The sequence below is a fragment of the Drosophila melanogaster genome, chromosome 3R (assembly GCF_000001215.4).
Source record: "Drosophila melanogaster chromosome 3R".
Taxonomy (NCBI): domain Eukaryota; kingdom Metazoa; phylum Arthropoda; class Insecta; order Diptera; family Drosophilidae; genus Drosophila; species Drosophila melanogaster.
In genome coordinates, this window is record NT_033777.3 from 23,924,398 (window position 1) to 23,949,510 (window position 25,113).

Consider the following 25,113-nt stretch of genomic DNA (forward strand, 5'->3'; position numbering starts at 1 on the left):
TGCGGTCACACTTAAAAGTGCAACAACGCGCGCGTTGTCGGCAACCGTCGAATATTTGCAATTAGTCGCGAAATCAATTAGAAAACTATAGAATTAAATCAAATTATTGGTGATACCTCGATGGTCTAGCAGTTCGGAGCGCAAACATGTCTGCTAGCTCCTCCAGCAACGCTTGCAAGCTCTTGCTGCTCGGCCGCTGCCTGCGCGCCGTGCTCCTCAGCGTGGCCATCCAATTCCTGCTGCTCACAGTGTTCCTGCTGTTTGTGAACTTCCAACTGTTGCATCCGCTCGCCTGGGTGACGGGAACACTGCGTCTGGTAGCCAGTTGGTACACCTGGTTTGCCAGCATCCCTCTGGTGGCCTCCGTCGTGCTCTACGGTGTGATTCTTTGCCAGCAGCACTTGTCGGAGCGACGCTACTGCCCAACCCGCTACCGGTGGCTCCTGCACTACGGTCCACGCAAGGTGCTCTTTCTGTTCGCCCACCTTCTGGTCGGTCTGCTGACCGCCTGGCTCTACACGGGCTATCTGCACACAGACTATCAGTAAGTATACCTACAGTTGGTTTGAATTCGGTCAATACCTATGATTCCTTTTATTTCCAGACACCTGAAATATAAGTGCTATGGCCAGGATTGCATTAGTGCTTACAATGTCTATCTATTAGGCATCGGTATGACCGCCGGCTGCTACTACTTTGTCTCCGTTCACATGCGCAAGGAGATCTCCATTGAATTTCCCATTGTGGAGCAATCGCGGGCGGAGAAGATGCGAGAGCTGCTCTACGCCAGTTTGGCCAAATCTCTATTAAGTTCGCTGCTGCCTACGATCAGTTACACCGCCGTATTTTGTCTTTTCGGACCCATGGTATGCCACAGACTTAGTCACATTCTCTCTGTGGACATGGACGAGCGACTGGATGGATTCTTCGGAGTTGTTACCAATGTGCGCCTGCTTTTTTACGGCTATTTGCTGACCGCACAGATTTTGAGCAACATGCACCTAATGCGTTGCTTTTACGGCATTCTGCTCTCGGAGGATTTGCCACTGGTGGTGACTAAACCGCGAGCTGCTTTTGCCCATGAACAGGATATAACCTTGGTAGCGGGTCTCGGAGTTTTCAATGTGTATGTAGTGCAGTGCCTTGCTGCTCATCATTTCTACAAGCTGGCGTTGCGAAAGAACTCGCCACAACGGGCAGAGATATTCCAGCTGACTGAGCCGGGTAACCGGCCAGCAAGTTGGCGCTCCCTCTGCGACCAATGCTTGAGCATTCTCGGCAGCTTTACCGAAGAACTAACCGAGTCGATGCAGAAGATAAGTATACTCAAGTGCGCCCAGAGTCTGCCGATGCCGAAGATAACCGAATCGCTTACAACTAGCTTGATGGCCGAGAAGGTGTTGCTGCGGCAATACAACCAGAAACACGGCATTCGACCCATTGTATCGCCCAGTCGCGAGGTTGCTGTTGAAAGTCCAGCGGATGGCATCCGTCATTTTCCCAACTGGTGTGAGCGTGTATCCACGCAGTTGGAGCAGTCCCTACAACGGTTGCTACAGCGCGTTCCCGGCATTGTGTACTTATTCAACGAACCCGAAGGTGCCAAGACGACGTTTCTGCTGGCCAACTCCCTGCCCGTAGTGTATATGACTCAGGCTCTGGCTCAGGTGTGCGCAGCCTCGCTCAAAGAGGATCCATATGGAGTAGTGCAGAACGATTTGCCTGCTATCATCAAGGCGATCAACAAGCTGCGAAATGAGCTAGATAAGCTAAGTAGCGTGATAGGCAACATAAGGATATCCAGCTCTAGCTTTAACGTGCTTCGATGCGCAGTGCGACGCAGTCTGTACGCCATCTGTTTGTCGTTTTGCGACTATCTGGACGATCTGCTACCCCCTGGAGAGGAACTGCGCCAGCTGCAGGACCTCGTCTGCCAGGAGTAAACCCATCCATCACTTTATACACTCATCTTGTACACTGTTTTGCATCTCTTTAGTTGTTTGTCTGCGGTAACAATAAAAATTAATAAATATAACTACAAACGTCCAATAGTTATAGAATACTATTGACTTTTATACTTAAAGTACGAAATGGTAACACGCGATTTGATCATAACTAGCACTGATGAAATGGTCTGCAGGTTGAATGTGTACAAGCGGGCGGCCTTACTGTTCCTCCATCGCCACTGCCATCATGAGCAGGGCCAGATCCTGCTCTAGCTGCCGCTTTGGTCAAAGGTCGGCTGCTTTTGTAGGCAGTGAGCTGGCAACGGCAACGGTGGCTGCCTCTCCCAGAGACTGCTCCAGCTGCACGGCCACCTCATCCAGGTGCTGGAGAGCCTCCTTGGCCTTGCGGTTGCGTCCGTCCACGAAGATCTGCGTGTCCAGGAAGTGCAGGGCGCGGAAGGCCATACCGCCTTGCGGGTCATATAAGCTGTCGAACTTTTTCGGATTCCTGGCGCTGGCACTCTGGTCCGGCGTGTCGGGATCGAAGGGCACGTATTCCTGAATCGGCTCCTTGTGCCACCGGAAAATGTTTCGCGAATCTGTAAGGAGTTGGTATATGATTACGTGATACTTGATTTCGGTTGAAAGGAAATGGAACCTAGATCAGCCAGCACTCGCGTCATTTCTCGTATCTGGGCATCCTGTCGCTCCAGCCGAAAGTTCATCTCCGTCAGCATATTGGTTAGTTCCATCTTCTCCGATTGCGCCAACTCGTTTTTCTTGTTCTCCTTGATGGTTTGACTGGAAAGTGGTTGGATCAATATAGCTCTGGAATGGCTTTGGATCTCTGTTTACCAACCGTGAGTACTCGAAAATCAAAAGACCGGCTCCGATCGAGAAGATGATGAACTCGCCAAGCAGATTGGCTCCCAGCTCAATGGCCATCGCCTCGTTCAGCGGTGGAACATTAACGCGACCACCCATGTTCAGGGCCCACATCTTGGTCTTCACCTCTACCCAGTTGTAGACTGAAAATGTGGGATTAGAGCCCGTAATCTCATCTAATCACATCGCACCACTTACACTGTGCGGGCGGCATGCATATGTACTTCCTGAAGAAGGGGCTCGATTTGGCATTGGACTTAATCACGTTGGCTATCGGCTTGCTGACCTGCTTGATGGCCAAAATGCCGAGCTTGGCCGCCGGGAAGACGCCAATAACCATTGTTTTACTTTACTAATTTTTTACTAATAACTATTACAAAATATTCATGCAAAATTAGAGATGTGTTTTAGGTAGCGGTGTGCGCAGGGATGCACGATAGTGATGACAATTTGAAACTGGAAATATAACCGTAAATAATAGGCAACTTTCGATAGGACGAACTTGAAAATTACTCATTTATTTATTACATAATAAAATTATACAAAAATAAATCCTTATTTTTCAACGTTTTTTAGAGCTGCCTTAATCCAGTTGATTTCCCTTTGGTTCCGTTCCACATCTGCACTGATACAGTCCACGCACTCATCTAGAACTCTTTTTTGATCCTCAATTTCCTGGTTCTGTTTTTTGGTTTTTGTATATGTTCTATAAAAACAAATAATTGTATAGGAATACAAATTATTAAGACATTTGTAATAGTTCACACTTTGAAAGCTCATAGTATATGAGACCCGCGCCGATGCCAAACACAAAAGCCTCACTCAGCATATCAGCGCCCAATCTGGTGGCGACCGGAGTGGAGAGGGGTGGAATCCGCCTGGGCTGCTTTAATCGAAGCATACGAAGCTTGGAACGGACCTCAAAGGTGTTGTAGAGCTGGGCAGGCGGAATGATGATGTAGCGCCGTATAAAGGGATGATGCTTGCCCATCCAAATCAGAAGGTCTCCGAATGGCTTGCTAATCCGTTTCACGCCATGAATGAAAATTTTTCCAACTGGAAAACTACCAATCACCATTGTGCGTTACATAAAATTTAGCACGAATATACTGGCGACTGAGATTTCCAGGCCAATTCAGTTACATTCCAAATCCCCTGTATTGCAATATGCCGTATAGGTTTCCCTACTTCCCAGCTTGCTCCTCAGCTGATTGATTTCCTTGGTCTGGCGGGCGACCTTGTTGGTGAGGTTACCAATTCTTTCCTCCAGCTTCTCCCGATGCATCTTGTGTTTTTCGTGCTTCAACCTGTCATTCTTGGCTTGCCTAAAAGCATATTTGAAATAAGCCAAGATTTCTTCAAGATAATCGAGGCTTGCATACCTTTTGAACTCGCCTACAATCAGCGTGGCGCCAATAATGAAGATGACCATTTCGCCCAGGATATCACCGCCCATTTGGATAGTCATCGCGTCAGTGAGGGGCGGAATTAGACGAGGTTGTCCAAGTCCCAGCATCCACATCTTGGAGCGCACATCAATTACGTGGTATACTGAACATTATACTGGTTATGATGATAACTGGTGGGCATTCCACGGATTGTACTCACATCTCGCCGGAGGAGCAACAACCAGGGTTTTGAATGACTTATTCTTTTTGGCCGTTTGCTTGATCAGATTGCCAATGGGCTTGCTAATGTGCTTAATGGCAAGTAAAGCTAGTTTCGCCAGTGGAAAGACGCCCACAACCATTGTGCAATTTCTAAGTTTCGACAGAATTCCCTAAGTGCCCTACAACCGAAAATTTTCAAATTTCATATAATCAGTTTTTCAAATTATTTCTAAACTCAATTTCTGAGTCGCAATAACTTTAAGTCTGTGGATATCCAAACCCAGCAATTTAAAACATGTACTCTTTTTAAACTTCTTGTTCTTATTTAATAACTAACAGATTCTTGAAAGATGTTTAGACAGTTTAGTTTATGAATCGGTAATATTTGGCATATAAAACCCGGTCACACCTGTTACTAAAACGCTGGTTTTGTTTGTTATTAAATCTTTACCTCTGCATGCTTTAATATTCTTCCTAAAAAATAATGTCGGCACTTGGGGATTCTGATGATGAAACTGAGTTTAAAGAGATCAGCTCGACTAATTATCATCGTGTGCAGGAAAAGGTGGCAAAGGTAAGTTTAAAATGAATTTGGCGTGGCCAGCTTTCATGATGAAATCAGCTGGCTTTACATTGCCGAGTAAACACGACTTCTAAATACCCTTTCCCTATCAAGATAAGCTATGCAGATGGCGTTGCCGATGGCAGGGAAAAGGTCTTCCAAGAGAGCTTCGATGAAGGCTTTGAGAATGGCTTTAAAACTGGATTCGAACTGGCCAAACTGAGTGCCTTCTATGAAACCATAAGCAATGCGGCGGGAGCTGAAAGCTCCGAATGGAATGCAGAACGAGAAGCTTATCAAAAACTCCAACTGGCAGATGCAACAAATAAAGCACACTTCACATATTTGGAGCATCAAGGCGCTCCACTCAACGTTATATCCGAAAAACAAAAGACCTACGTGGACGACCTCCTAGGAAAACTGGCACAGCAACTCCCGGCAACTACGAATTTATTCACATCGGGGAGCGATTCTAGTGTTAATGTGGTTTAATGCATGTGTTTGGGAATTATCAAAATTAACTTGAAAGTATATCTTCGCGCGACTTATAAATAAAGACCCTCGGGCGTGCCCTCCTTCTTCCGGTACAAGACGCTCTCCTTTGACTTCTTGAAGTCCTCGTTGGTCACCTTCATGCGGCGTTCCCGCAGCGCCATCAAGCCAGCCTCTGTACAGATGGCCTTGATGTCGGCGCCGGATAGATCGTCCTTTGCCATGATCAGTTCGCTAAGGTTCACGTCCTCGGCCAGCGTCATGCGAGATGTGTGGATGGTAAAGATGCGGCGCTTGGTCTTCTCATCGGGCAGCGGGAACTCGATCTTGCGGTCAATACGACCGGGTCGAATGAGCGCCGGGTCAAGGGTCTCGATACGATTGGTGGCCATGATCACCTTGACATCGCCGCGCGAATCGAAACCATCCAACTGATTCAGTAACTCCAACATAGTACGCTGAATCTCCCGCTCGCCACCAGAATTTGAATCGTAGCGCTTTGTGCCCACTGCATCGATTTCGTCGATGAACACAATGGATGGAGCGTGCTCCTCAGCCACACGGAAGAGCTCACGAACTAGCTTGGGTCCGTCGCCCAGGTACTTCTGGATCAGCTCTGAGCCTACAACGCGCAGGAAAGTGGCCGAGGTCTGGTTGGCCACTGCCTTGGCTAGCAGGGTCTTGCCCGTACCAGGAGGCCCATATAGGATGACGCCCTTGGGTGGCTTGATTCCCATTTCCTCGTAGTACTCGGGATGGGTCAGTGGCAGCTCAACAGACTCCTTGATCTCCTGGATCTGAGTGTCTAAGCCACCGATATCTGCGTAAGTCTCTTGCGGAGCCTTTTCCAGTTTCATCACCGTGACCATTGGATCGGTGTCGTCGCTGAGAACTCCGACTACAGCGTGTACTTTGTGGTTGAGCAGCACGGAGCAGCCTGGTTCCAGCTGATCCTTGTCCACGAAGGACAGGATGCTAACATAGTGCTCGGAGCCCACCGATGTGGACACGATGGCGTGGTTGTCGTCGATGATCTCCTCCAGGTTGCCCACGGACATGGGGGTGCCGCGCAGATCGTCAACCTTAGAGCGCTCCTCCTCGTTCTTCTCGTCCTGGGGCTTCAGGCGCTCCTGGTTGCGGATGAACTCGTCCTCCATCATCAGGTAATCCTTGATGCGCTCCAGCTTGAGCAGCTTAAGGCGGCAGCGGGTGTGGGGCGTGACCTGGGGCAGCTTCATGGCCGCATCTGGACCCTTTGCGCGCCTCTTCTTCTTGCCAACGCGCGTTGGGATTGGAGGCTCGTACTTCTTCTTTTTATCCTTGTCATCTTTCTTTTCGCCAGCTCCCCCTTGAGCCGATTGGTTTTGTCCCTGCAAATGTATTGTTCCCGATCGTAAATGAGTTCAGGGTGTTCTGAAGGTGCTATTTTACCATTTTGTCTTGGTGCTTGCTGCTTTGCCGAACGTTTGATGAACTTTTTACTCTTTATTGTCGGCAACAAAATTACTAGTCATTCGCGTTAGCTGTGTTGCCGTACTATGGAAACATGAAGGTCTGGCAACTCTAAGGGTGAACAAATATTTTAAAAAAACGTGAAAATTAAAATAGGCAAGAAATGCTTAAGCAATCGGATTAAAACAATAGTAATGATTAACAACCAAAATATAAATGAATTCAAGACTTGAAAAAAGCAAATTTTAAAAGTCACTGTTTTATATACTTATCGATTACTGTAAACAAACTGAATGTTTCAGTCTGGCAACGTTTGCAATTAGTGCGAAAAGAGCATTTGTTTAAATTTGTTATATTGCGACCTTTTAATGGATCAAAATGTCAAGAATGTTGATCTTAAACTGGATAACATTGAGGTTCTGACCAGTGGGACAACAGCGGAGTTCGTGAATGGCATCCTGGACTTCTTGCTCTATCAACGCCGGCAAATCCCCTTCGTGTACAAAACATACAAATATTATGTGGATAAATGGTCAGATGCTGATGAATCGGGAGAATCCAAGGATCAGGAGTCCTTTGCTCATTACCAACGCAACCAGCAGCGCTCTAAGGCAAAGGCCACCAAGGAATCTATTAGTGACATGAGAGAGGTGAGGTTCCCCTTACATCCAGGACTTCTTTTGGTCTTTACTTGCCAGTTCTCTCCTACAGATCATCCGACAAGCCTTCAGGAGCTCTGAAGTGAAGAGCCTGCGATTTCTTTTTGGCAACAATATGTTCATGCCCTCGGAGGCCTATACTCTGCACATACCACATGATTCCATATCCAGAGATCACTATTGCGAGCACCATGCTCTGCCCGAAGGTCGCATCAACCAGGCGCTGCTCCGCCTGCTCACCTGCGAGGAGCTGTACAGGCTATTCTCCACCGAACTAAAAGTCACCAACGTGTTTCTAGAAATGGAGCTCCTTACAGACTCCGATCGACCCCAAGGATCCCATTGTGACTCCTTTAATCTAATCCCAAAGCATATATTAAGCCAACTTCCGCGCAGCTGCAAGAACATACACCTGCATCTACTGCATTGCAGTGAAAACACACCGAATGAATTACGCTGCTGCAAGGAGATGGATATTTACCACGATCTTGGCGTGCGGAATCTGGATAAATCTGGGGAAGACGTTAGCCAGACCAACGAAGAGCATGACGTTTTGAAAGCAGCAAATGAAACCAGCGGTTGGTGGCAGGCCGAGGTCATAGTTCGCGGTTTCAGAGCTCCTGGCAACCAAAAATCGGGAGATTTGTGGTCTAGCTAACATTTTATAACTTGGATTCTTGCTATTCGGCGTGTTTGTGTCAAAAATAAAGTTTCGAATCGTTTATATTTCAAGTATTAAGTTATTTTATTATGTATATAATTGTTTAATTTTATTTTTGGTTTCGATTTATTGAGAATGTTTTGAAAACCCAAGGCACTCAAAGATGATCCATCGTGGTATTGGTATTATCATCTTAGGTAGTGATAATCATGGAAACTGGTGCACTGCGCTCTCGCTGCTTGGCCACAATCTTGTTGGCTATGCGATCCAAGTTACGTTGTCCTTGCGGAGTCAGCTTACGACCACCATCCGGGTGCCTCTCCACCATGTTAGCAGCTTCCAAGGCTTGAAGAGCCTGCTCATGTGTTAGATACATGCTAAGTAATATTAAATATAACCTTAAAGTACAACCATTTCCCACTCACCTTGCGAATACAGCCATCCGATGAGCGACAGTGCTTGGACGGACGAACACCGTTGCGCTTGCGCCCGCTATAGACCTTGGTGAAGGCCCCAACGCCGGCGGGACTGCGCAGGTACAGGTGTCTCATAATAGAGGCGCAGCGAGTGTAGAACCAGTCGTCGTCGGTAGGAGCAGTCTCCTTGAACTTGCCAGTCTTCATATAGACGGCCTGTTCGGGCACAAAAATTTTTCCGGATTTTTTGAGAAAAGCAGCCATGTTTTTGGTCAGAACGTGCTGATCGATTTCCTTTACTGTGACTCCAGGCATGTTGCTCTCTACGTTCTTGAAAGCACGTTTTTAAGGCTCATGGGTCCGATATATGTATGTATGTATTTAAAAAAGTCTTACCTTTTGAGAAGAAAAAGGTTTGCTTCCGGTTAGTTTGCTGACTTTAGTCAAAATGGACGATTGGCAAGTGACGTTTGAAAGAGGGACCAGGTCATTGACCCCAAAGGATTACTTTCCGATAGTTTTGTCGTGCAGTATTGGTGAACTTGGCAATTCTTTTCGAAAACTTAACCTATAAACTTGGAAAGGAACGCAATGTAGCAAAACTACTGTTCTTGGTGACAGGGGGTTTAAGGTAGACTAACAAGGACAATTTTATGACACTGAAGCCCTATGGAGTAAGAATCAAAGAACTGCTGTATTTTGGTTTGTATAAATGAATAAAACGTTCTACGCTAATTGAAGAGCATTCGAAGAGGTTTGAATACAGCGCCATAGGGTGACCAGCTTGTGGAGCATTGAAGGTATTTCTTGTTTTAAGAATGATCACGGGATGGTCACACTAGAAATACAGCCAAACAAAACAACAAAAAGCATTTCGAGCGCTAACAAATATATATCTTTCGACTTGACTCATTCGCATTCCGGTTGACCGTGTCGCGCCTGCAGCATGTCTGAAAAGCCGACTGTTCTGATTTTGGGTGGTAAGTGGTCCCGCTGCATCCTCCTCATCGTCATCCTGCCCCCGCTCCCCACTCCACACTTCCGCTTATCAGCATCGCTGACTGCATCGCTGCTCTTCCTCTTCCCGCAGGCTGCGGCTTCATTGGACGCAACTTGGCCACTTATCTGCTGGACAATGAACTGGCGCAGGAAATACGACTGGCCGATAAGACCCCTCCGCAGATGGCATGGCTAAACGAGGAGCAGACGCGGGTCTTCGAGAGCGATCGGGTGGAGTTCTGCAGCGCGAACCTAATAAACGCCGGTAGGTAATCACTACATTAGGGTGGCTCGTTCCACCAGGATGCGGATCACAACTCCTATGGAGATCCAAAATCCGCAATTAACATTCTTGTGAAAGGAAAGCGCTATCGGATATAGAATTTTCAAGTACCACCTTGGTATCGCTGCGCGTAACGAGCCACCCTAATGCATTTGTTGCACCTAAACTGGTTATAGAACGCTTCCCTTTGTTTTCATACAGCCTCATGCAAGGCGGCTTTTGCGCCACACCCCACCACTGGACGGGCCTGGGACATTGTCATCAATTGTGCGGCCGAGACGCGTGCCAACCAGGATGATGCCGTATACAAGGAGGGTATCCTGAAGCTCAGTTTGAACTGCGCCAATGAGGCGGCTAACCAGCGGGTCAAACGATACGTGGAACTCAGCTCTGGTTGTGTGAACAGCAGCGAAAAGACGCCGTTAAAAGAGGACTGCAAGACGGATCCCTGGACGGGCGTGGCCAAGCAGAAGCTCAAGGTGGAGAAGGAACTGGCCAACATCGACGATCTCAGTTACACGGTCGTCCGTTTGCCCGTGGTCTATGGCATTGGCGATAAGCGCTATTTGAGTGAGTGTCCCTCTTCGCTGATACCCGATAATTGATGTAATTGACAAAGCCCATGGGTTAATCCCGAACCCACCACCCATTGCCTTTCGTTTACAGTGCCGCGCATTATAATCGCTGCCATATACAAATACCTGAACGAGACAATGAAGCTGCTGTGGAACGATGCCATGCGTTTGAATACTGTGCACGTATCGGACGTGTGCGCTGCCGTTTGGCAATTGGCTCAGAGTCCCAAGACCGCCGGTCAGATCTACAACATCTGCGATGATTCAGCATCGACGCAGGGCACCATTAGTAATCTTTTAGTGGATATTTTCGACATCAATTTGGATTTCTTCGGCCTTGTAATGTCGAATTTGGCAAAAGTAAGTTAGCATTTAATCGGCGCACTAAGCTTCAGCTTATTGTTTATTATTCGCTTGAATTTTCAGCTTTATCCCACGGACACCGTCAGTGAAATCAACGACAAGCACATGGCACCCTGGGCCGAGATTTGCCAGCGCAATGGCATCGACAACACCCCGCTGACACCGTACCTAGATGAGGAGCAGCTCCAGCACAAGCACCTCTACTTGGATAACACGAAACTGAAAGACTTTGGCTACGTGCTGCAGCATCCGAAAGTCACTCGCGAGCTGCTCATGGAGATGATTAACGACTATGTGAAGCAGCAATTGTTTCCGAAATCGTTGGTTCTTTGATTCACTACTTCTATCAAAAGATTGCACCACGTTGACATGCACTCGGACCCGGAGACATTTATTCCCTGTAGCTTGTAATCCACTAGTTTTTTAAACGATTATCAAACCTCTTCCAATTTGTATACGGACACGGATACTCTCACATGCACGCTGTGCTGTATCTCCGTTTTTTTTAATCACAAAAGTGTACTTATAGTATTATAGAACCCATATATTTTTGATACATTCCAGTCGATCCAGCGATATATACGTTTTTGCGTACGAGTATTCCATTGTGATTAGCTAAGTGACCAACCGCAATCGACAATTAAAATGCACTTGTTTAGAGTTTAGTTTTGTGTATATTTGATTATTTTAATGTTACGGCAACGGAGCGATCGTACGATAAACGTGACTTGACGGTACGAGACGTTGCGATACATAATTGAAAATGCAATTGCTTCACTTTGACGCTCATTAACTTAAAAATTACAGAAAATCAACAATAATAAGCTCGCAACTTGTTCAACTTAATACGAAACACGGGCGAAAGTTCGCTTTTGTTTTGCTTTGTTTTTTAAAAGAGTTATTTTGGCCAGCTCCAATTGCCATAGATATAAATTACGATTCTTGCATTTCGGTTTTGTGACTTTTCATCTAAGACGGCGGTGCATGGAGCAATAGCAATAGTTATGCTCTTGAGTTCGATTGCTTAATTAACTAGTTAAGAGTCTGGGGGCTAATCAGCACACTCAGCGGGCTTAGAAGGCCAGGCCGGCATCGCGGTATGTGGTGAAGATCTTCTCAATGGAGTTGACGTAGGCAGCGGTTCTGAGGTCCAGGCCCAGGTTGTACTTCATGGCTGTCTTCATGATGGCGCGGGCGGAGCGCTCCATGGTGTAGTCCAGGCCGGAGTGCACGATATCCTTCTCGGAGGCGCCGGAGATGCGCTTCTGGAACGACTCGGAGGGGGTCACGGGGATGCGACCGCCCACACGGCCGAAGCGACGCTCCAGGGACTCTTGAACGGATTCTGCAGGAAAACAGCGATGGGGGAAACAAAAGGACAAAGCGATTAGTTAAGAGTGCCACATGCTCAAGGGACCACATATACATATATGACAGGGTTTTTTAAGCCACCAAATAATTAGATACCGAATTAAAGCATAGGATTGGATGGTTCCTGGTATTAGTCTGATTATGATATTGTGTTTTTTTTTTTTTGGATAAAGCAACAAGTAATAAATGCACAAAATAAACGTTACAGAACAAAACTAACTACAAAAAAGGTAAACATGAGGTAGAAAAAGTTTTTTGGGCTTAAGGATGGATAGGTGGTAACGAAAAGAATTAATAATCAGAATGTACCGTCATTAATGATTCTTTCAATTGACTGTTGGACTGAGGCTACATTGTTGATAGAGAAACGGAAAAAGAAGAAGAATAAACAACGAATTACTTAGATGATACTTCAAAATTATATAACGATCTTAGAGTCTCTTGGTTATGGTTTGATTTTCAGGTGTAGGTGGATAATAAATCGAAAGTAAATTGACGAGAAACGAAATTTGGAAGTACTGAACCAATATGGGAAGAGCAAATGCCGAAAGAGCAAGCGCTTTTCTAATAGGTTTTGTGTTTTCTAAAATAAATAGCATAACTAAATCCATAAACCAATCAATGAGATGGCATGATCAATGGGCCAAAGTATACTTATTCAGATAGATAGATAGATTGATAGATAACGAGATGAGGAGCAAGTGCCTTCAAGAGCCTATTGTTTTGCATAATAATAGTGTGATAAACTTACCAAGCAGATGGTAGTTGGACTCGCGCTCATACTTGAAGGTCAGGCGACCGTACGAGACGTGGTTCAGGTTCTTCAGCCACTCGAAGAAGGAGACGGTGACACCACCGGCGTTGATGTACAGATCGGGAATGACCAGGATGTTGCGATCGATGAGGATCTTGTCGGCAGCGGGGGTGGTGGGGCCGTTGGCAGCCTCGGCAATGATCTAAAATTGATGAAAATTATTTAAAATATATATTAACCATTTTGAAACGGGAATATATTCCCATTTTTACAAGATTCTTTTGTTATATTCAATTAAGACTTTACCTTAGCTTGAATGCGGTTGGCATTCTCGCTGGTGATGACCTTCTCGACGGCAGCGGGAATGAAGATGTCGCACTTCTCGAACATGAGGTTCTCGCCCTCGTAGGGCTTGGCGTTCTGGTAGCCCACAATGGTGCCGTGCTCGTTCTTGTAGTCCTCCAGCAGCTTAGGGTCAATGCCCTCCGGGTTGTACAGAGTGCCGTCGTGCTCAATGACACCGATGCAGGTGGCTCCGGCGCGGGTCAGATAGCGAGTGGTGTGCAGGCCCACGTTACCGAAGCCCTGGACGATGAAGGTCTTGCCGCCCCAGCCGGGAGTGGTGCCTAAGAATGTAGATATTACCATTAGGATGATGCACTTTCATAACTAGACAATCATGATGCAACACTCACCGATCTGGCTCATGTAGTTGGCCTCGTTGATGAAGTTCTCCAGGCCGTGGAAGACACCGCGACCGGTGGCCGAGACGCGTCCGTGGATACCGCCCTGGTTGATGGGCTTGCCGGTGACACAGGCATGAGCATTGATGTCCAGGTGACCGATGGTCTTGGCATAAGTATCGGCAATCCAGGACATCTCGCGCTCACCGGTTCCCATGTCGGGGGCGGGCACATCGACACCGGGTCCAATGAAGCCCTTCTTGGCCAACTCAAGGGTGAAGCGACGGGTGATCTTCTCCAGCTCGTGCTCGGAGTACTCCTTAGGGTTGATCTTCAGACCGGCCTTGGCTCCGCCGAATGGCACATCCACGCAGGCGCACTTGAAGGTCATCAGGGCGGACAGGGCTTTGACCTCATCGCGTGACACATCCAACGAGAAACGGATGCCTGCAAGGGAAAAGAATTGCATAAGCACATTACGTATACGACAGGTGTGCTCAGAACTTTCGGCGACCTTGTTGCAGCTTTCATTTTTGGTCTAAATCCAACAGACAAATACAAAAATAGACGACAAACTACACGAATTCCTCGCGGAAAGCAAAAGTTCTCCTCGAATCGATGATACAACCGAACATTTCTTGGCTGTTTTACTAAAGCACGTGCCCTAAAAACAAAATCATTGCATCTGGCAGACGTGGGGAAACCTTTCGCCGATGGCGCAACAATCCCATGAACAGAAACCATAAAACCCCTCCTTGGCTCTTATCTTTATTTGCTTGGCACATATAATGTTTATATCTTTGGGAAGTCGGCGCGATTAGATAAGCCAAAATTTCGTGCTTGTAATTCGAATTTAACAAGGGTGTTTTAATTGTAAGAACTTAAAAGTGCAAAGTGCCCGCTTTTTATGGATCGATAAATATAAATGCTGCTTTATTGGCAAGAGCAAGTTCCACCAAATGGCCTTTATACATACGTAAATTTGTATGTAGAACTAGGTAAATTAATGACTTCCCCATTAGAACCCCGGGACGAGCCCCCAAAAAACAAGACTATAAAATCCAAAATTAGCTTAATTTTTGCGATTAAATTAAATGCCTTGTTGCCAAGTGGCCGGTCGATAGTGACCATGAATCAAGCAAATTTTTGGTTTCTCCACACAAAAAACAATCTCTGAATTTGCTTTTGGCACTCGAAATAAGTTCTTGACATTATCAGCTGTGTAGCATTTTTTTGGGGCCCGGCAACTGGAACTTATAAACAAATAAAACGATGAGTACACAATTTCAAAAAATTACAATTCATTATGTACCGATTGGAACTTATTTGTGTATCATTGTTTTTCAAGGGCCAGTCTGATTTTAAAGTACACTATCCTGTCGCGACTGAAGTGAATTATGATCCGGTATGCTTGTAAACAACCTAAAAATAGGTTCTTCCGTGCTGTTACTGAATCTTTAATCTTAAGGAGCACATAATCTGTGCTTTTTAATAATAAACTTTAAGATTAGTGAGCTGGTGTTGGGAAGATTGTATTCACGTAGCATTTATTAATTTAAAGCCAGACTTTCAGTTTATAATGAGTGGTTTTTGAGTTTGCAGAGCCTTTTTTTTACAGCCATTTGGCGTCTTCGCTTTGCCTTTCCGCTGAGTGAGCTAAGCCCTCATATCGAATCGAATCCCAAGTCCAGCTGAGAATGGTGCTGACTGTACCCACCGCGCTTGACGACAGCGAATCATTCTCTATTTGGCGAAGCCCCATTCTTCGCCTTTCTTTTCGCTTATGTTTACCATAAGAAACAAACAAAAAAAAACAGCAGACGAAATGCCAGAGTAACAGCACCAACCGGCTTGATCAGTCGACTTGTTTTCGTTTTTTGCCAAAAATTTTTCGAAAAACAATACAGAAAGAATGAATCTATTAAGGTTCCAAAGATAGCTGCCTATATAGTCTAGTTGGGCATGCTGCTGCTTATACAATCGGTGGTGCGATAACACATTTGGGGGCTCGATCGTGTGGCTGTGTGTGTGTGTGCCATATAGCCACGTCTATAAGTATGCCCATATGTATATATTCCCCATTGGCAACAGGCGACGATCTTTTTGTTTTTCGAATAGACCAAACCGGTTGCCTCACCAAGTCAGCTGACCAGAATTCTACGCCATATGATTAGAATGCCGCCGAGTGCAAAAACTTCTCCGAAATCTTTTTGTCAGTGGGGGCCTTGAGATCTCAATGCTCGATAAGATTGGGGGGATAAGAACGGAAGTGACGCAGATATGGACGCACCCCCAGCGAAGTTGAGTGCTAAGAAACATGCCATTTCGATGTCGATACCATCGTGATCAACTATTTAGCTGTGAACTAGATAATGGGTACAGGTTTGTTTGTTTTTTTTCCAGGGCGAGGTAAGTATCGGGGAATCAACTTGAGTGTAACACAATTAACACGATTTGCATACGCATTTTTCGAGTGCAACTCTCGACGGGTAGCAAATAGAATGGAAACATGTTTGTCAATAAGATAACTGCCAAGTACTTGTGGGCAACGCTATTTACTTGAACTAATGTGTGTACATTTGTCGCCACATGTGTATAATAAATATGTATAAATAATACATTGGCGATAGGGCCGCTTTACATTATCAGTTTTTTATTTTGTCGCGTTCGATTCGAGTTTGAATGCATCACTTGTACTTGTGGTTGAGTAAATGCAAAGCAGACCACTCAATTGACTAGACAATTTAGATCGGTTCATCGACATGTGTAGAAAGTTCCACAGTCGTAGGCCAGATCAAATCGGTTTTGAATGGACCCCCATTTGTTGAAAAAAAAAAAATTAAAGAAAACCAGCACAGTGGTGAAGCGTATGACGCATATATCATAAACTCGCAGTTTTTGTTCAATTCTTTTTTTTTTGGCACAACGTGACTATCACGTGAACAAAGCCGAACGGACAGACACCCCGGGCAAATTAAAACCAGTTCTTTAGAGGCACACACAACTCGACATTTGGACAGGGAACCAAACGAAACGAAATTCATGAGCCGGCTGTTTTTTTTTTAAAGGGGCACTTTTGCCGAAATTCGAGACCGGGGACTTGATGTATGTACATACGCAGAACGTATTAAATAATTAACAGCCAAATGGCAGATGCATCAGCGGGAATTAACATTAATTAGAGCATGGAGCGCACAAAATGGTGGCCATTAAACACTGTCCATTGATCTAGTAGTACTAAGTAAATAAATAGACTAGCAATTTTTAGCACCTTTGACTGAAATAGCAGAGAGCTGGCTATTTGAGTGAATCATTAACGAGCCATAAGGTGGATTCAATTCACTTAGTAACAGGCTGTTTACAACTTTTGGTGACCCAACTAACTAAGCCACATGATCGATCGATCGATCTATGGATCGAAAACAAGATCATAAAGTGTTAAGAAGCGTGGCAATAATCGTAAACAACAAATTTTAGGGGCATAGCGTTTTTTCGGCTGTTTCTGTTTTCTATTTTTGCGCATAACCAAGGTCAGATAAGATTCCCTAGTCGAATATTTTTCACTACATATTTTTTGTGTTCTTTTTTTTTTGCTTTTGATAAGCACCAAACTGATTCTATAATTAATAATTTGAGATGAAGCAAAAAAAAAAGGAACAGAATTCGGAACAAACAATTTTTGTGGCCTGACAACAAGGAGATTTTTTCTTTTTTTTTTTGGTGGTTAGGGGCGTTACTTTTTTTTTAGCACTTGACACACTGTGCAGTGCTGTGCTCTCATTTCAATTAGAAAGCAAAACACAAGCAAAAGTTCATTATAAATAGCACCCAGCCAAAGGAAAAACAAACAGCAGCGAAAGAATCGAAATACATTTGCCAGCTCGAAAATAATGAAATGTGCGAAAAGCGGGCAGTACATTCAGCATATGTACATCTGTTTTTGAATGGTGGCACACTTGAAGGGTTTGGAAATCTAATGCAAACACGTGTGCCCAACGTCCGAGCCTTATGCAATGCGGCCTAAAAACCCTCAAATAACAAAAAAAAAAAAAAAAAAAATGTGGAGAAAGGGGGAGCCCAGTCGGCTAAAACGTAAACAAAACAGGCGGCAGCGGTACATGCGCAGAACGTGGGGAAAAGGGGGTCTGGTCTGGTGTGGCTTATATACTGGGTTACATAACTTGAAAAATCAAGACGAAATGCCAGAAATGCCTAAGGAAAAATCGATTTTGCATCGAGCGACAACAGCTGTTCTGAGGGTTTCTTAAAACTTAAGTAAGTGTTGACAAATTTTTGCTTTAAACTTGCTAGGTAATTGCATTTTTTGTTTTAGATTTTCAAGGAAAACTGAATCATCTAGTGGTCTCTATAGGTTTGGCACTTTTGTTTGCATCCCTTTTGAAAACCTCTTAACGTCTCATTTTTTACTACCTACGTGCAGAGTTCTGACTATTATATCTTGGGTTATCTTGGATCAACACTTGCCTCCCTTGGTGGGCGTCTTGTGGGTGCTGTGCTGGGCGCGGTAGCCGGTGATCATCTCGTAGTTGCCGGCATCGCGGCGCAGGGGGAAGGCGATCTCGATGATGTGGTCGCAGGGCTGCATCAGCATGAGGATGCCCTTCACCTTCTGCTTCTTCTCGTCGCGGGTCAGCTTGCCCTTCATGTCGTCCACCAGCGATTCCTCGGCGATTTGGCAGCCGCGATGGAAGAAATACTCGACCATGTCGAAGAAGCGCGGATCCTTGGCGGTGGGCACATCCTTGAGGCGGTCGGGAATCTGGTGCTCGGTGGCATAGCCGCGGCTCGACTGCATCACAGCGGTGGGCAGTGCCTTGGCCAGCGTGGCCAGCTCCTGCTGGCGGCGGGCGCCCTGGCGGGCCAGACTCTTCAGGTGATACATGCTGCTAATCGCTTGGATTCTTCGGGTTCCAACTCTTTTTTTATTCTGTTCTACACAACCGCTCGCTACTCGACGCCGCACCAAACTGGCCGAGGCACTCGCATAGATATGTATATATATGTCGGCTTTTTCGGAGCGCCGAGCTTTTTGCTCTCCGGCGAGAGCGGTGCAAACTTTTCACCGAAAAGCTCTGTGGGTGGAGTGCCCGCTAGAAACGCGGCACCACCGCCGGCGGATTACTCGCTTCGTTGCCAGGGCGAGATTAGGTATTTGTTATCGGTTTCACGTTCACGTTTTTCTTTGACTCCAAGATTAAGCTATGATTTATCATCTTCGGCTATATGTTGAATTCAGGGGGGTACTGAGTTTCTTTTAGAAAGCACTTGAAAATCTAAGTAATAAACATCGTACAGTACAATACAAACGATATATACAAGGTATATTTTATATAAGGTGTTTTTTTAAAGGTTTTGCTAAATTTTTTATTTAGAGCTCATACTTTCAGGAATTTACCACGTAACTTTCGGGCTTATCATGCTATTGATCTTTCACACAATTCCTATGTGACTGTTTTGAGTTTTAATCCTTAGTTAAAATAGAAATAAAACACAGCTAGCTTACTTAAAAAGAAACAAAATCTTGTGGACTATATTTGAAGTACATAATTAAAGAAGAGTTTATACATGTATGGTGCTGTTTCGCTCATGGTAAATGGTGCTGAGCGAGGATCGGATGAAGGCATCGCTCCGTTCCACGAAGCCATCCAAATGGGTCCACAGGAACCAGAAGCTCAGGGAGAAAAACAGCACTTTGCTGACCCAGTCGAGGATATACAGCCGTCGCAGGACCTTCCTGGCCTGCGGCAGAGTGTCCTCGCTCTCGCCCAGTATATAGGTGCGCATGCCCACAATGTAGTTACTGATGTATGTCTCCCAATTGACCTGACCCACCGACGTGTCGAAGAGGTCCTGATCCAGGAGGCTCAGCTGACTGCTCATCTCCTGGAAGCGCTCGTTTCGGAACTCCCACCTTTTCGTTGTGTAGTACTGCAGCAGCTTCAGACCCATGGACACTTTGCGTTGGACATTGAGTAAGCTGGATGGGAATAATCCATGTGTTAATAGGAGAACTTAAAATTTAACCGTTTACTTACAATGGCTTTTGGCCAAAGACGAGCAGCCAAAAGTCGATGAAGTATGCGGGCAGATAGTGGAAGAAGATGACGCAGAAAAGGTGGTGGTAGTAGTTCTTTTTGATGGATCCACCCGGATACCAGAGCGCAAAGCTGAGCGGCGTTTCGTAGAAGAATCGACGACCCGTCTCGATGCTGTCGCCCCAGGACATCAGCGCCTTGCTGGAGATGCACAGATTGCAGAACTCAACACCCGTCTGCTTGTTACCCTTCTCCTGGCTGGCCTTTCCGCGCTGATAGCCGCACAGGATCATGCCGTTAATGGCCTTGTCTACGGGTATCACCGTGGAGGCGTAGTCCGGATTGCAGTGCATCGATCGGATGACTCCGCGGGCGGCGCCGATCATTAGGCCGGTGGGTCCATTGACGCCCTCGATCCAGCCGGGCAATGGCTCGTGAATGGCGGCCGTCACTGCAATGGATTTAATAAAGCAATTAGCCAGGAGGCACAAAAACAGAGTAGACACTATGGTATACCCACCGATCGAGGGCCTTGTGATGATTATGGGCAGCTTATTGTTGTATCTGCAAATTAAATCTTCCGACAGCGCCTTGCTGTAAGCGTACGTGTTTGGCAAGCCGTTTAGTAATCTAAAAATAAGCCAAAGAAACTGGTTATTAGGTGCCACCAAGGTACGCCTGTAAAGGAGCATGAAACTATAGGCACTTCATTATATTTCAGCCAGTATTTAGATAGCCCAAATCTTTATAAGCGTTTGTTTACTAAAAGTAAGTGCTGCTCAAAATTCATTGGACGCGAATAATAAGAGCAATAATATCTGCGGCTCAGGAAGAGCAATTTCAACCACTTACTTGGGTGTAATCTCCGCCAGAGCTTCGTCGTCCATCGTCTCCACCATTTCGATGATGGAGAAGGGGTTCTGTGGAGCCGGGTAGGCTCGCTCCTCCAGAACGCTCTCGTTGCACTGGCAGTATGAGGTGGACACGTGGACCAGAGCCTGCAGCTGGCTCATCTTCTCAGCGAGGCGGAGGACCTTCAGGGTGCCCACCACGTTCATCATGACCATGGGACGCAGCGGCTGGTCGAAGCGCACATTGGCCGCACAGTGGAAGACCACCTCGACGTTGGAGGCGAGTGTGTTGGTGTCATTGGCGCTCAGGCCAAGGTCCGGCTCCAGCAGATCGCCCTTTACCACGCGCACCTTGTCCACGATGCCGGGATTCTTCTCCAGCAGCTTGCCAAAGATCTGAAAGCGAAAACAAGAGGCGGTCGGTCATTAGTTAAGTGTCATGGCGTTGGAATTGCAATTTGGATCCAAATGGCCTGCTGTTCCACTGGCTAGAATCGCGTAATGGGCCATGTCGCTGGTTTCAGCGCCGGCTTAACGTCCAACAATTAAGAGTCATTGTAAGTTTTTGGATTTTTTCTACCAATAATGATCACCTTGACTTATAAACGCCGTGGATGTGTTTGAGTGGGTTGCATTGTGGACTCCACGTAACACCGAATCTCAGTGTCTTTGAGCTGTGCGATAATTTGGTAATTTGCGGGAGTTGCGTTTGAGGTTTTCCCCTTTTTTGCCGGAGGGCAAACGGGGTATTAGTTCAGTTATAGCGTATAATTATATAGAATTTATATCTGAGTTCACGTGCGAGTGCGTCGCGATTCGGATTCGGATTCGGAATTGTCAGGCTGTCTGAAGTGGAAATTATGGCTAACGGCCGGTGGGCAAGGCCATAATACTGAAACACTCATCGCTTCGCATTTTGTAAGATCTTTATTGACGTGTGGCTGAATTGAAATGGAGTGTCTCAATCTATGACTGACTCACATATCACACTTTAAAATAAGCGGAAAACCATTATACAGTCATAAACGAATAATAAATAAATGATTAATTGTATCAAAACTATAGTAGCTATGCAATACGAGACTTACACACTTTTGTGCTTCATGCAAGCTAAAATTTTGGGGTTCTCAGTCGTAATAATACCATAAGCAGTATTATGAAATATCAAACATTTACTAGGGAATTACGAAAATAGCTTTAGTCATATATTCTTTGTGGTTTAGAATTTTAGTTGTGCTGTTAGTAAATATTGCTCAATACTTTTTGGAGAACCCCCGGAAATGCTTTTTTTTTTGCTTCAGCTAGTAATTATTAGAAAATCCAAATCACACAAATCAATATAGTTAGTTTTAATTGGCAACATAGCACATTATACGATTCCATGGAATTTTGATGCACTTCGTTGCACTTTATATGGCCATTACGCATACGTCATGTGGTACAACGGAGAATGGCAATCTAAGTAGCTGCTAATTAAGCTGCTTAAAACGAGGGGGCTGGGCTTTATTTACGAGCCATAAACTATTCAATTTACAGCATTTAATAATGGAATGCTTTGAGTTCCGGTAACTGGAGGCGAATCTGAATACTTACCACACACTTGAAGTACTGCTCCTTGCGCACACTGGGATCGACCCCTTTTTTGGTGCGTATCAATAGATATATGACGTTCAGGTCGGCACAGCTACGCAGTAGTTTCTCCACCAGAACCTTGCCCATAAATCCGGTGGCACCCGTAATAAGGATGGTTTTGTTTGCATAGAACTTGGCAATATCGGACTCGCCGCAATCGGCATCGCTCCTCAGTATGTCCATGGTTAAGCAGCTGTCTGAAATCGGAAAGTAGTCTATACATTCATTATGAGAGTAAGGCTTTTAAAGGATTTAGTTTACTTTGTAAAATTTAGCAAGGGAAGTTTTAATAGTTTACTATTTATATTTTCAAGTTCGCTTTACTGGCCGTTTGTTTGTCTAACCTACTCCGCGCCAGATTCTATTTCAATGTCAGCAGCGGATACTGGTGAAATACGATCAGGCAGAGACAACTGCGGAGTGTTGACCAACCGCGTGTAATTGCCGCGGCCAATTGGGATTTCGGGTGTCCGTTCCCCTGGAACCCCCGAACCCCCCATCACCATTCCCATCACCACCTGGGATACCATCACACCTCGCACATCATCTGTTTGCGTTGGTAAATAGTGACAAGTTTAAAGGCCTGTTAGCGGCCACCGACTGTTTGTTTATTTCATGTTTGGAAAGTGTACGTCCGGCAATGGGTTAATGTTTGGACCATTGCTTTATTTTGGGTTTTTATTTTCGGCTCTTTAGTTTTTAGTGTGTGCATTAGGCTCTTGGGCAATGCAAGTGCGGGTGGAAGTCCGAGCAATTAGCCAGGTTATGATGACTTAAGCGATTTCCACCCATAAAAAGCCTCTGCATTTCACTCTCGTTTTATGGGCGCACTGATTAAAGTAGTTTACTTTTATATGCCGACAACAGGAGAAACATAATAAACGAAATCTTATGGAATGTTTTTCTTTGTAATAAATGCGCTGCAGCTTTATTTTCCATTGCTTAACATTTAAGAATGAAACTGAATCATTGATTGATTGCAAAATTATAGAATGCAGCATTTGTTAAATTATTCAAACACAATTGTTTACGTTTCCGACAAGGCAATTAAAACATTTATAAGTTATTCACATATTCTAGTTTTCCGTACTATTTTTTCTTTGGTACAAGTGTCTCACAGTTTACTTAAAAGTGCTTACACTCAACATTTTATTAAGTAAAATACAACAATTGGTTAGTTTCTAACTTAACTTAACATGAAAGTCAAAAAGCACTTTAAAATGTCTTGAGTTGAAAACTTTGTTGTCCCAGGAAATTGTATGTTTAAATATGCACAATTTGGCAATCTCCTTCACTCATGCAAATGTTTGTCTCCAAACAAAAGACTTAAGACACAAACTCGAAACAATTTGCTCTTTTCCATTCTAACTGCATTAATTTCCATTGAATTTTATTCCCATTGTTATGGCCGATCCGATCTCAGTTTTTTTTAATTAACTAGCACACACTATACACAGCATTTCACGCCTCCTTTTTGGGCGGACGGACAGATTCACGTAACTTGAGGCACGCAAATTATGACATTCGCACACATTTCGCTTACAATTGTTGGATTGACTTTTGTTTTCATTGGGGCTTTTCGTGTCAATTGTAAGGGCAAACACACACGGAGCCAAAGTTCACGTGGGGATTAGGATGGCCAACGACTATTAGGCCAAGTTATTAGCGCCTCGATTGAAGCTGAAACTCACTTCTCAGGCGACGGTGACTGGCGAATCTTCGAGTGTTGTTGGCGATCTCGAATTGAATCGGTTGAAAACTCAGCGGCAACTGAATTGAAAGCGGGCAATTGGCTTGAAGTTATACTCGGCTCAAAGGAAACTCGGCTCTGCCGGCGTCGCTGCCTCGCCAACGCCGCACCAACACAGTTGACCGCTCTGTGTGAACGTGTGCGCCGACAGCTGTGTGTGTGTGTGTGTGTGTGGCCAGGTGAGCAGTGCTGCTTTCCGGGTTGTATCAGGCGTAAGATGAGCTTGCCCTCACCCAGGCAATAAAGCCGAAAAACACACACCGAATCGAAACACTCGAATTAAAGCCAATTAAACGGCACTTAAAGTACTCCAAGTCGAGCGAGGGCAATGCTAATGGATTCCCCGCCTTCGGAATCGGGCCATACGAACTGCAATGGCCTCACAACTCTAGACGGAGTCCAAAACAAAATTCCCCTCGACCGCAAAAAAAGGAGCCGCACCAAACCAAGGCCAGCCACTTGAGGTGGCCCTAAAAAAGCGCATGTCATCCATGGCAGCGAAACAGATGCATGCATACAGTGAGGATCCTTTATAAGGAACTTTCTTTGGAGGGCTTGTCTCACACACGCACACACATTTTTATGAAACATTTCATGAGTTGCATTAAAATCATTTTACATTCAAGTACTGGTCACAGTACTTTATTTACTCTTATTAAAAACACGTTTGTAATGCATCTTTAGCTCAAATGATAAATTCTTAAATATGATAATGAAATCATTTGCTTGACACCTGTACATTTAACCTATTAAAAAAATTTAATTAGGATTTGAAAACCTAATTGATAATCGCATTTATTTGTGTCTCCACTGTAGTGGTATATGCACGAATTCAGACAACTCATACCAGCGCATTTCCGCGCTAAAATGCATTCATGCAATTTTTGGCTGTAGAAGAGATTTTTTCCTCTTGGAGGAACCTGATCCACGGCTGCAAGCTGTGATAATGGCCAGGTAAAAAAAAAAAGTTGCCCCGTCAGGTGAGTTGTTTTGTGGGCTGGCGTAATGTGGGGATGAGGGGCATGACCATTGGACACAATGGAGCACAGGATCGCTGGGGATTTCACAATCCGGTAACAACGAGCAACAACAGAAGATGTCGTGATGAGACGA

General features: G+C 45.2%; 11 protein-coding genes across 22 annotated transcripts; 4 read left to right on the forward strand and 7 right to left on the reverse strand.

The window, feature by feature from the left end:
• Position 1: 1 nt before the first annotated feature.
• On the forward strand, positions 2-2,039 carry Ndc1 (Nuclear division cycle 1). The gene is made up of 2 exons (NM_142934.4): positions 2-544; positions 605-2,039. The coding sequence occupies exons 1-2, from the start codon at positions 147-149 to the stop codon at positions 1,941-1,943; spliced, it is 1,737 nt and encodes a 578-aa protein (NP_651191.1). The 5' UTR covers positions 2-146; the 3' UTR covers positions 1,944-2,039.
• Positions 1,975-3,237, reverse strand: CG13601 (uncharacterized protein). Of its 2 annotated transcripts, none has more exons than NM_142935.2 (4): positions 3,030-3,237; positions 2,806-2,974; positions 2,605-2,747; positions 1,975-2,545 (listed from the first exon to the last, which is right to left on the reverse strand). In NM_142935.2, the coding sequence occupies exons 1-4, from the start codon at positions 3,169-3,171 to the stop codon at positions 2,232-2,234; spliced, it is 768 nt and encodes a 255-aa protein (NP_651192.1). In that variant the 5' UTR covers positions 3,172-3,237; the 3' UTR covers positions 1,975-2,231. Both variants share the same exon structure in this region, with proteins under 2 accessions (NP_651192.1, NP_001262890.1).
• Positions 3,238-3,330: 93 nt separating this feature from the next.
• CG43999 (uncharacterized protein) lies at positions 3,331-4,603 on the reverse strand. Of its 2 annotated transcripts, NM_001300561.1 has the most exons (4): positions 4,440-4,603; positions 4,214-4,382; positions 3,599-4,156; positions 3,331-3,537 (listed from the first exon to the last, which is right to left on the reverse strand). In NM_001300561.1, exons 1-3 carry the CDS (start codon positions 4,579-4,581, stop codon positions 3,967-3,969), a joined length of 501 nt encoding a protein of 166 aa, NP_001287490.1. In that variant the 5' UTR covers positions 4,582-4,603; the 3' UTR covers positions 3,331-3,537; positions 3,599-3,966. The 2 variants fall into 2 exon arrangements, with proteins under 2 accessions (NP_001287490.1, NP_001036749.2); NM_001043284.2 differs by having other exon boundaries at positions 3,331-4,156.
• On the reverse strand, positions 3,331-4,603 carry CG43998 (uncharacterized protein). Of its 3 annotated transcripts, NM_001300562.1 has the most exons (4): positions 4,440-4,603; positions 4,214-4,382; positions 3,599-4,156; positions 3,331-3,537 (listed from the first exon to the last, which is right to left on the reverse strand). In NM_001300562.1, exons 3-4 carry the CDS (start codon positions 3,907-3,909, stop codon positions 3,387-3,389), a joined length of 462 nt encoding a protein of 153 aa, NP_001287491.1. In that variant the 5' UTR covers positions 3,910-4,156; positions 4,214-4,382; positions 4,440-4,603; the 3' UTR covers positions 3,331-3,386. The 3 variants fall into 3 exon arrangements, with proteins under 3 accessions (NP_001287491.1, NP_732914.2, NP_001287492.1); NM_170096.4 differs by having other exon boundaries at positions 4,214-4,603; NM_001300563.1 differs by lacking the exons at positions 4,214-4,382; positions 4,440-4,603 and having other exon boundaries at positions 3,599-3,988.
• A 242-nt stretch (positions 4,604-4,845) lies between these two features.
• Positions 4,846-5,591, forward strand: CG31142 (uncharacterized protein). Its single transcript, NM_170097.3, has 2 exons — positions 4,846-5,015; positions 5,118-5,591. The coding sequence occupies exons 1-2, from the start codon at positions 4,926-4,928 to the stop codon at positions 5,493-5,495; spliced, it is 468 nt and encodes a 155-aa protein (NP_732915.1). The 5' UTR covers positions 4,846-4,925; the 3' UTR covers positions 5,496-5,591.
• Positions 5,476-7,161, reverse strand: Rpt2 (Regulatory particle triple-A ATPase 2). Of its 2 annotated transcripts, none has more exons than NM_001300564.1 (2): positions 6,927-7,161; positions 5,476-6,865 (listed from the first exon to the last, which is right to left on the reverse strand). In NM_001300564.1, the coding sequence occupies exons 1-2, from the start codon at positions 6,927-6,929 to the stop codon at positions 5,549-5,551; spliced, it is 1,320 nt and encodes a 439-aa protein (NP_001287493.1). In that variant the 5' UTR covers positions 6,930-7,161; the 3' UTR covers positions 5,476-5,548. The 2 variants fall into 2 exon arrangements, with proteins under 2 accessions (NP_001287493.1, NP_524469.2); NM_079745.4 differs by having other exon boundaries at positions 6,927-7,037.
• An 80-nt stretch (positions 7,162-7,241) lies between these two features.
• On the forward strand, positions 7,242-8,331 carry CG13599 (uncharacterized protein). The gene is made up of 2 exons (NM_142937.4): positions 7,242-7,597; positions 7,659-8,331. Exons 1-2 carry the CDS (start codon positions 7,316-7,318, stop codon positions 8,262-8,264), a joined length of 888 nt encoding a protein of 295 aa, NP_651194.1. The 5' UTR covers positions 7,242-7,315; the 3' UTR covers positions 8,265-8,331.
• Positions 8,332-9,133, reverse strand: RpS19b (Ribosomal protein S19b). 2 transcript variants are annotated; one of them, NM_001275962.1, is made up of 3 exons: positions 9,080-9,133; positions 8,693-9,006; positions 8,332-8,622 (listed from the first exon to the last, which is right to left on the reverse strand). In NM_001275962.1, exons 2-3 carry the CDS (start codon positions 8,996-8,998, stop codon positions 8,461-8,463), a joined length of 468 nt encoding a protein of 155 aa, NP_001262891.1. In that variant the 5' UTR covers positions 8,999-9,006; positions 9,080-9,133; the 3' UTR covers positions 8,332-8,460. The 2 variants fall into 2 exon arrangements, with proteins under 2 accessions (NP_001262891.1, NP_651195.1); NM_142938.2 differs by having other exon boundaries at positions 8,693-9,013.
• A 381-nt stretch (positions 9,134-9,514) lies between these two features.
• On the forward strand, positions 9,515-11,567 carry CG5854 (uncharacterized protein). Its single transcript, NM_142939.2, has 5 exons — positions 9,515-9,663; positions 9,774-9,947; positions 10,167-10,535; positions 10,632-10,900; positions 10,967-11,567. The coding sequence occupies exons 1-5, from the start codon at positions 9,630-9,632 to the stop codon at positions 11,234-11,236; spliced, it is 1,116 nt and encodes a 371-aa protein (NP_651196.1). The 5' UTR covers positions 9,515-9,629; the 3' UTR covers positions 11,237-11,567.
• Positions 11,561-18,704, reverse strand: Gdh (Glutamate dehydrogenase). Of its 4 annotated transcripts, none has more exons than NM_079746.6 (6): positions 18,197-18,704; positions 13,724-14,158; positions 13,335-13,654; positions 13,026-13,230; positions 12,584-12,622; positions 11,561-12,248 (listed from the first exon to the last, which is right to left on the reverse strand). In NM_079746.6, exons 1-6 carry the CDS (start codon positions 18,612-18,614, stop codon positions 11,977-11,979), a joined length of 1,689 nt encoding a protein of 562 aa, NP_524470.4. In that variant the 5' UTR covers positions 18,615-18,704; the 3' UTR covers positions 11,561-11,976. The 4 variants fall into 4 exon arrangements, with proteins under 4 accessions (NP_524470.4, NP_732922.1, NP_996274.1 ...); NM_170101.3 differs by lacking the exon at positions 18,197-18,704 and adding an exon at positions 14,226-14,373; NM_206551.3 differs by lacking the exon at positions 12,584-12,622.
• Positions 18,705-19,230: 526 nt separating this feature from the next.
• CG12268 (uncharacterized protein) lies at positions 19,231-24,027 on the reverse strand. 3 transcript variants are annotated; one of them, NM_176550.2, is made up of 6 exons: positions 23,942-24,027; positions 22,212-22,447; positions 20,620-21,014; positions 20,288-20,397; positions 19,768-20,218; positions 19,231-19,709 (listed from the first exon to the last, which is right to left on the reverse strand). In NM_176550.2, exons 2-6 carry the CDS (start codon positions 22,431-22,433, stop codon positions 19,292-19,294), a joined length of 1,596 nt encoding a protein of 531 aa, NP_788727.1. In that variant the 5' UTR covers positions 22,434-22,447; positions 23,942-24,027; the 3' UTR covers positions 19,231-19,291. The 3 variants fall into 3 exon arrangements, with proteins under 3 accessions (NP_788727.1, NP_651197.1, NP_001247272.1); NM_142940.3 differs by having other exon boundaries at positions 22,212-22,465; NM_001260343.1 differs by having other exon boundaries at positions 23,794-23,986.
• Positions 24,028-25,113: the final 1,086 nt, after the last annotated feature.

Bases quoted from the DNA above. Each gene is read 5' to 3' on its own strand.
- Ndc1 (NM_142934.4), top strand. From the start codon at position 147: ATGTCTGCTAGCTCCTCCAGCAACGCTTGCAAGCTCTTGCTGCTCGGC. The intron at 545-604 runs GTAAGTATACCT...TTTTATTTCCAG, and splicing joins TATCTGCACACAGACTATCA to ACACCTGAAATATAAGTGCT.
- CG13601 (NM_142935.2), bottom strand. From the start codon at position 3,171: ATGGTTATTGGCGTCTTCCCGGCGGCCAAGCTCGGCATTTTGGCCATC. The intron at 2,975-3,029 runs GTAAGTGGTGCG...CCACATTTTCAG, and splicing joins ATGCATGCCGCCCGCACAGT to TCTACAACTGGGTAGAGGTG. The intron at 2,748-2,805 runs GTTGGTAAACAG...ACCACTTTCCAG, and splicing joins TTGATTTTCGAGTACTCACG to TCAAACCATCAAGGAGAACA.
- CG31142 (NM_170097.3), top strand. From the start codon at position 4,926: ATGTCGGCACTTGGGGATTCTGATGATGAAACTGAGTTTAAAGAGATC. The intron at 5,016-5,117 runs GTAAGTTTAAAA...TTCCCTATCAAG, and splicing joins TGCAGGAAAAGGTGGCAAAG to ATAAGCTATGCAGATGGCGT.
- CG13599 (NM_142937.4), top strand. From the start codon at position 7,316: ATGGATCAAAATGTCAAGAATGTTGATCTTAAACTGGATAACATTGAG. The intron at 7,598-7,658 runs GTGAGGTTCCCC...TCTCTCCTACAG, and splicing joins CTATTAGTGACATGAGAGAG to ATCATCCGACAAGCCTTCAG.
- RpS19b (NM_001275962.1), bottom strand. From the start codon at position 8,998: ATGCCTGGAGTCACAGTAAAGGAAATCGATCAGCACGTTCTGACCAAA. The intron at 8,623-8,692 runs GTGAGTGGGAAA...ACACATGAGCAG, and splicing joins CGGATGGCTGTATTCGCAAG to GCTCTTCAAGCCTTGGAAGC.
- CG5854 (NM_142939.2), top strand. From the start codon at position 9,630: ATGTCTGAAAAGCCGACTGTTCTGATTTTGGGTG. The intron at 9,664-9,773 runs GTAAGTGGTCCC...CTCTTCCCGCAG, and splicing joins GACTGTTCTGATTTTGGGTG to GCTGCGGCTTCATTGGACGC. The intron at 10,536-10,631 runs GTGAGTGTCCCT...TTTCGTTTACAG, and splicing joins TGGCGATAAGCGCTATTTGA to TGCCGCGCATTATAATCGCT.
- Gdh (NM_079746.6), bottom strand. From the start codon at position 18,614: ATGTATCACCTGAAGAGTCTGGCCCGCCAGGGCGCCCGCCGCCAGCAG. The intron at 13,655-13,723 runs GTGAGTGTTGCA...CTACATTCTTAG, and splicing joins CAACTACATGAGCCAGATCG to GCACCACTCCCGGCTGGGGC. The intron at 12,623-13,025 runs GTAAGTTTATCA...TCAACAATGTAG, and splicing joins GTCCAACTACCATCTGCTTG to CCTCAGTCCAACAGTCAATT.
- CG12268 (NM_176550.2), bottom strand. From the start codon at position 22,433: ATGGACATACTGAGGAGCGATGCCGATTGCGGCGAGTCCGATATTGCC. The intron at 21,015-22,211 runs GTAAGTATTCAG...TTTCGCTTTCAG, and splicing joins AGCAGTACTTCAAGTGTGTG to ATCTTTGGCAAGCTGCTGGA. The intron at 20,398-20,619 runs GTAAGTGGTTGA...GCTTATTTTTAG, and splicing joins CTGGCGGAGATTACACCCAA to ATTACTAAACGGCTTGCCAA.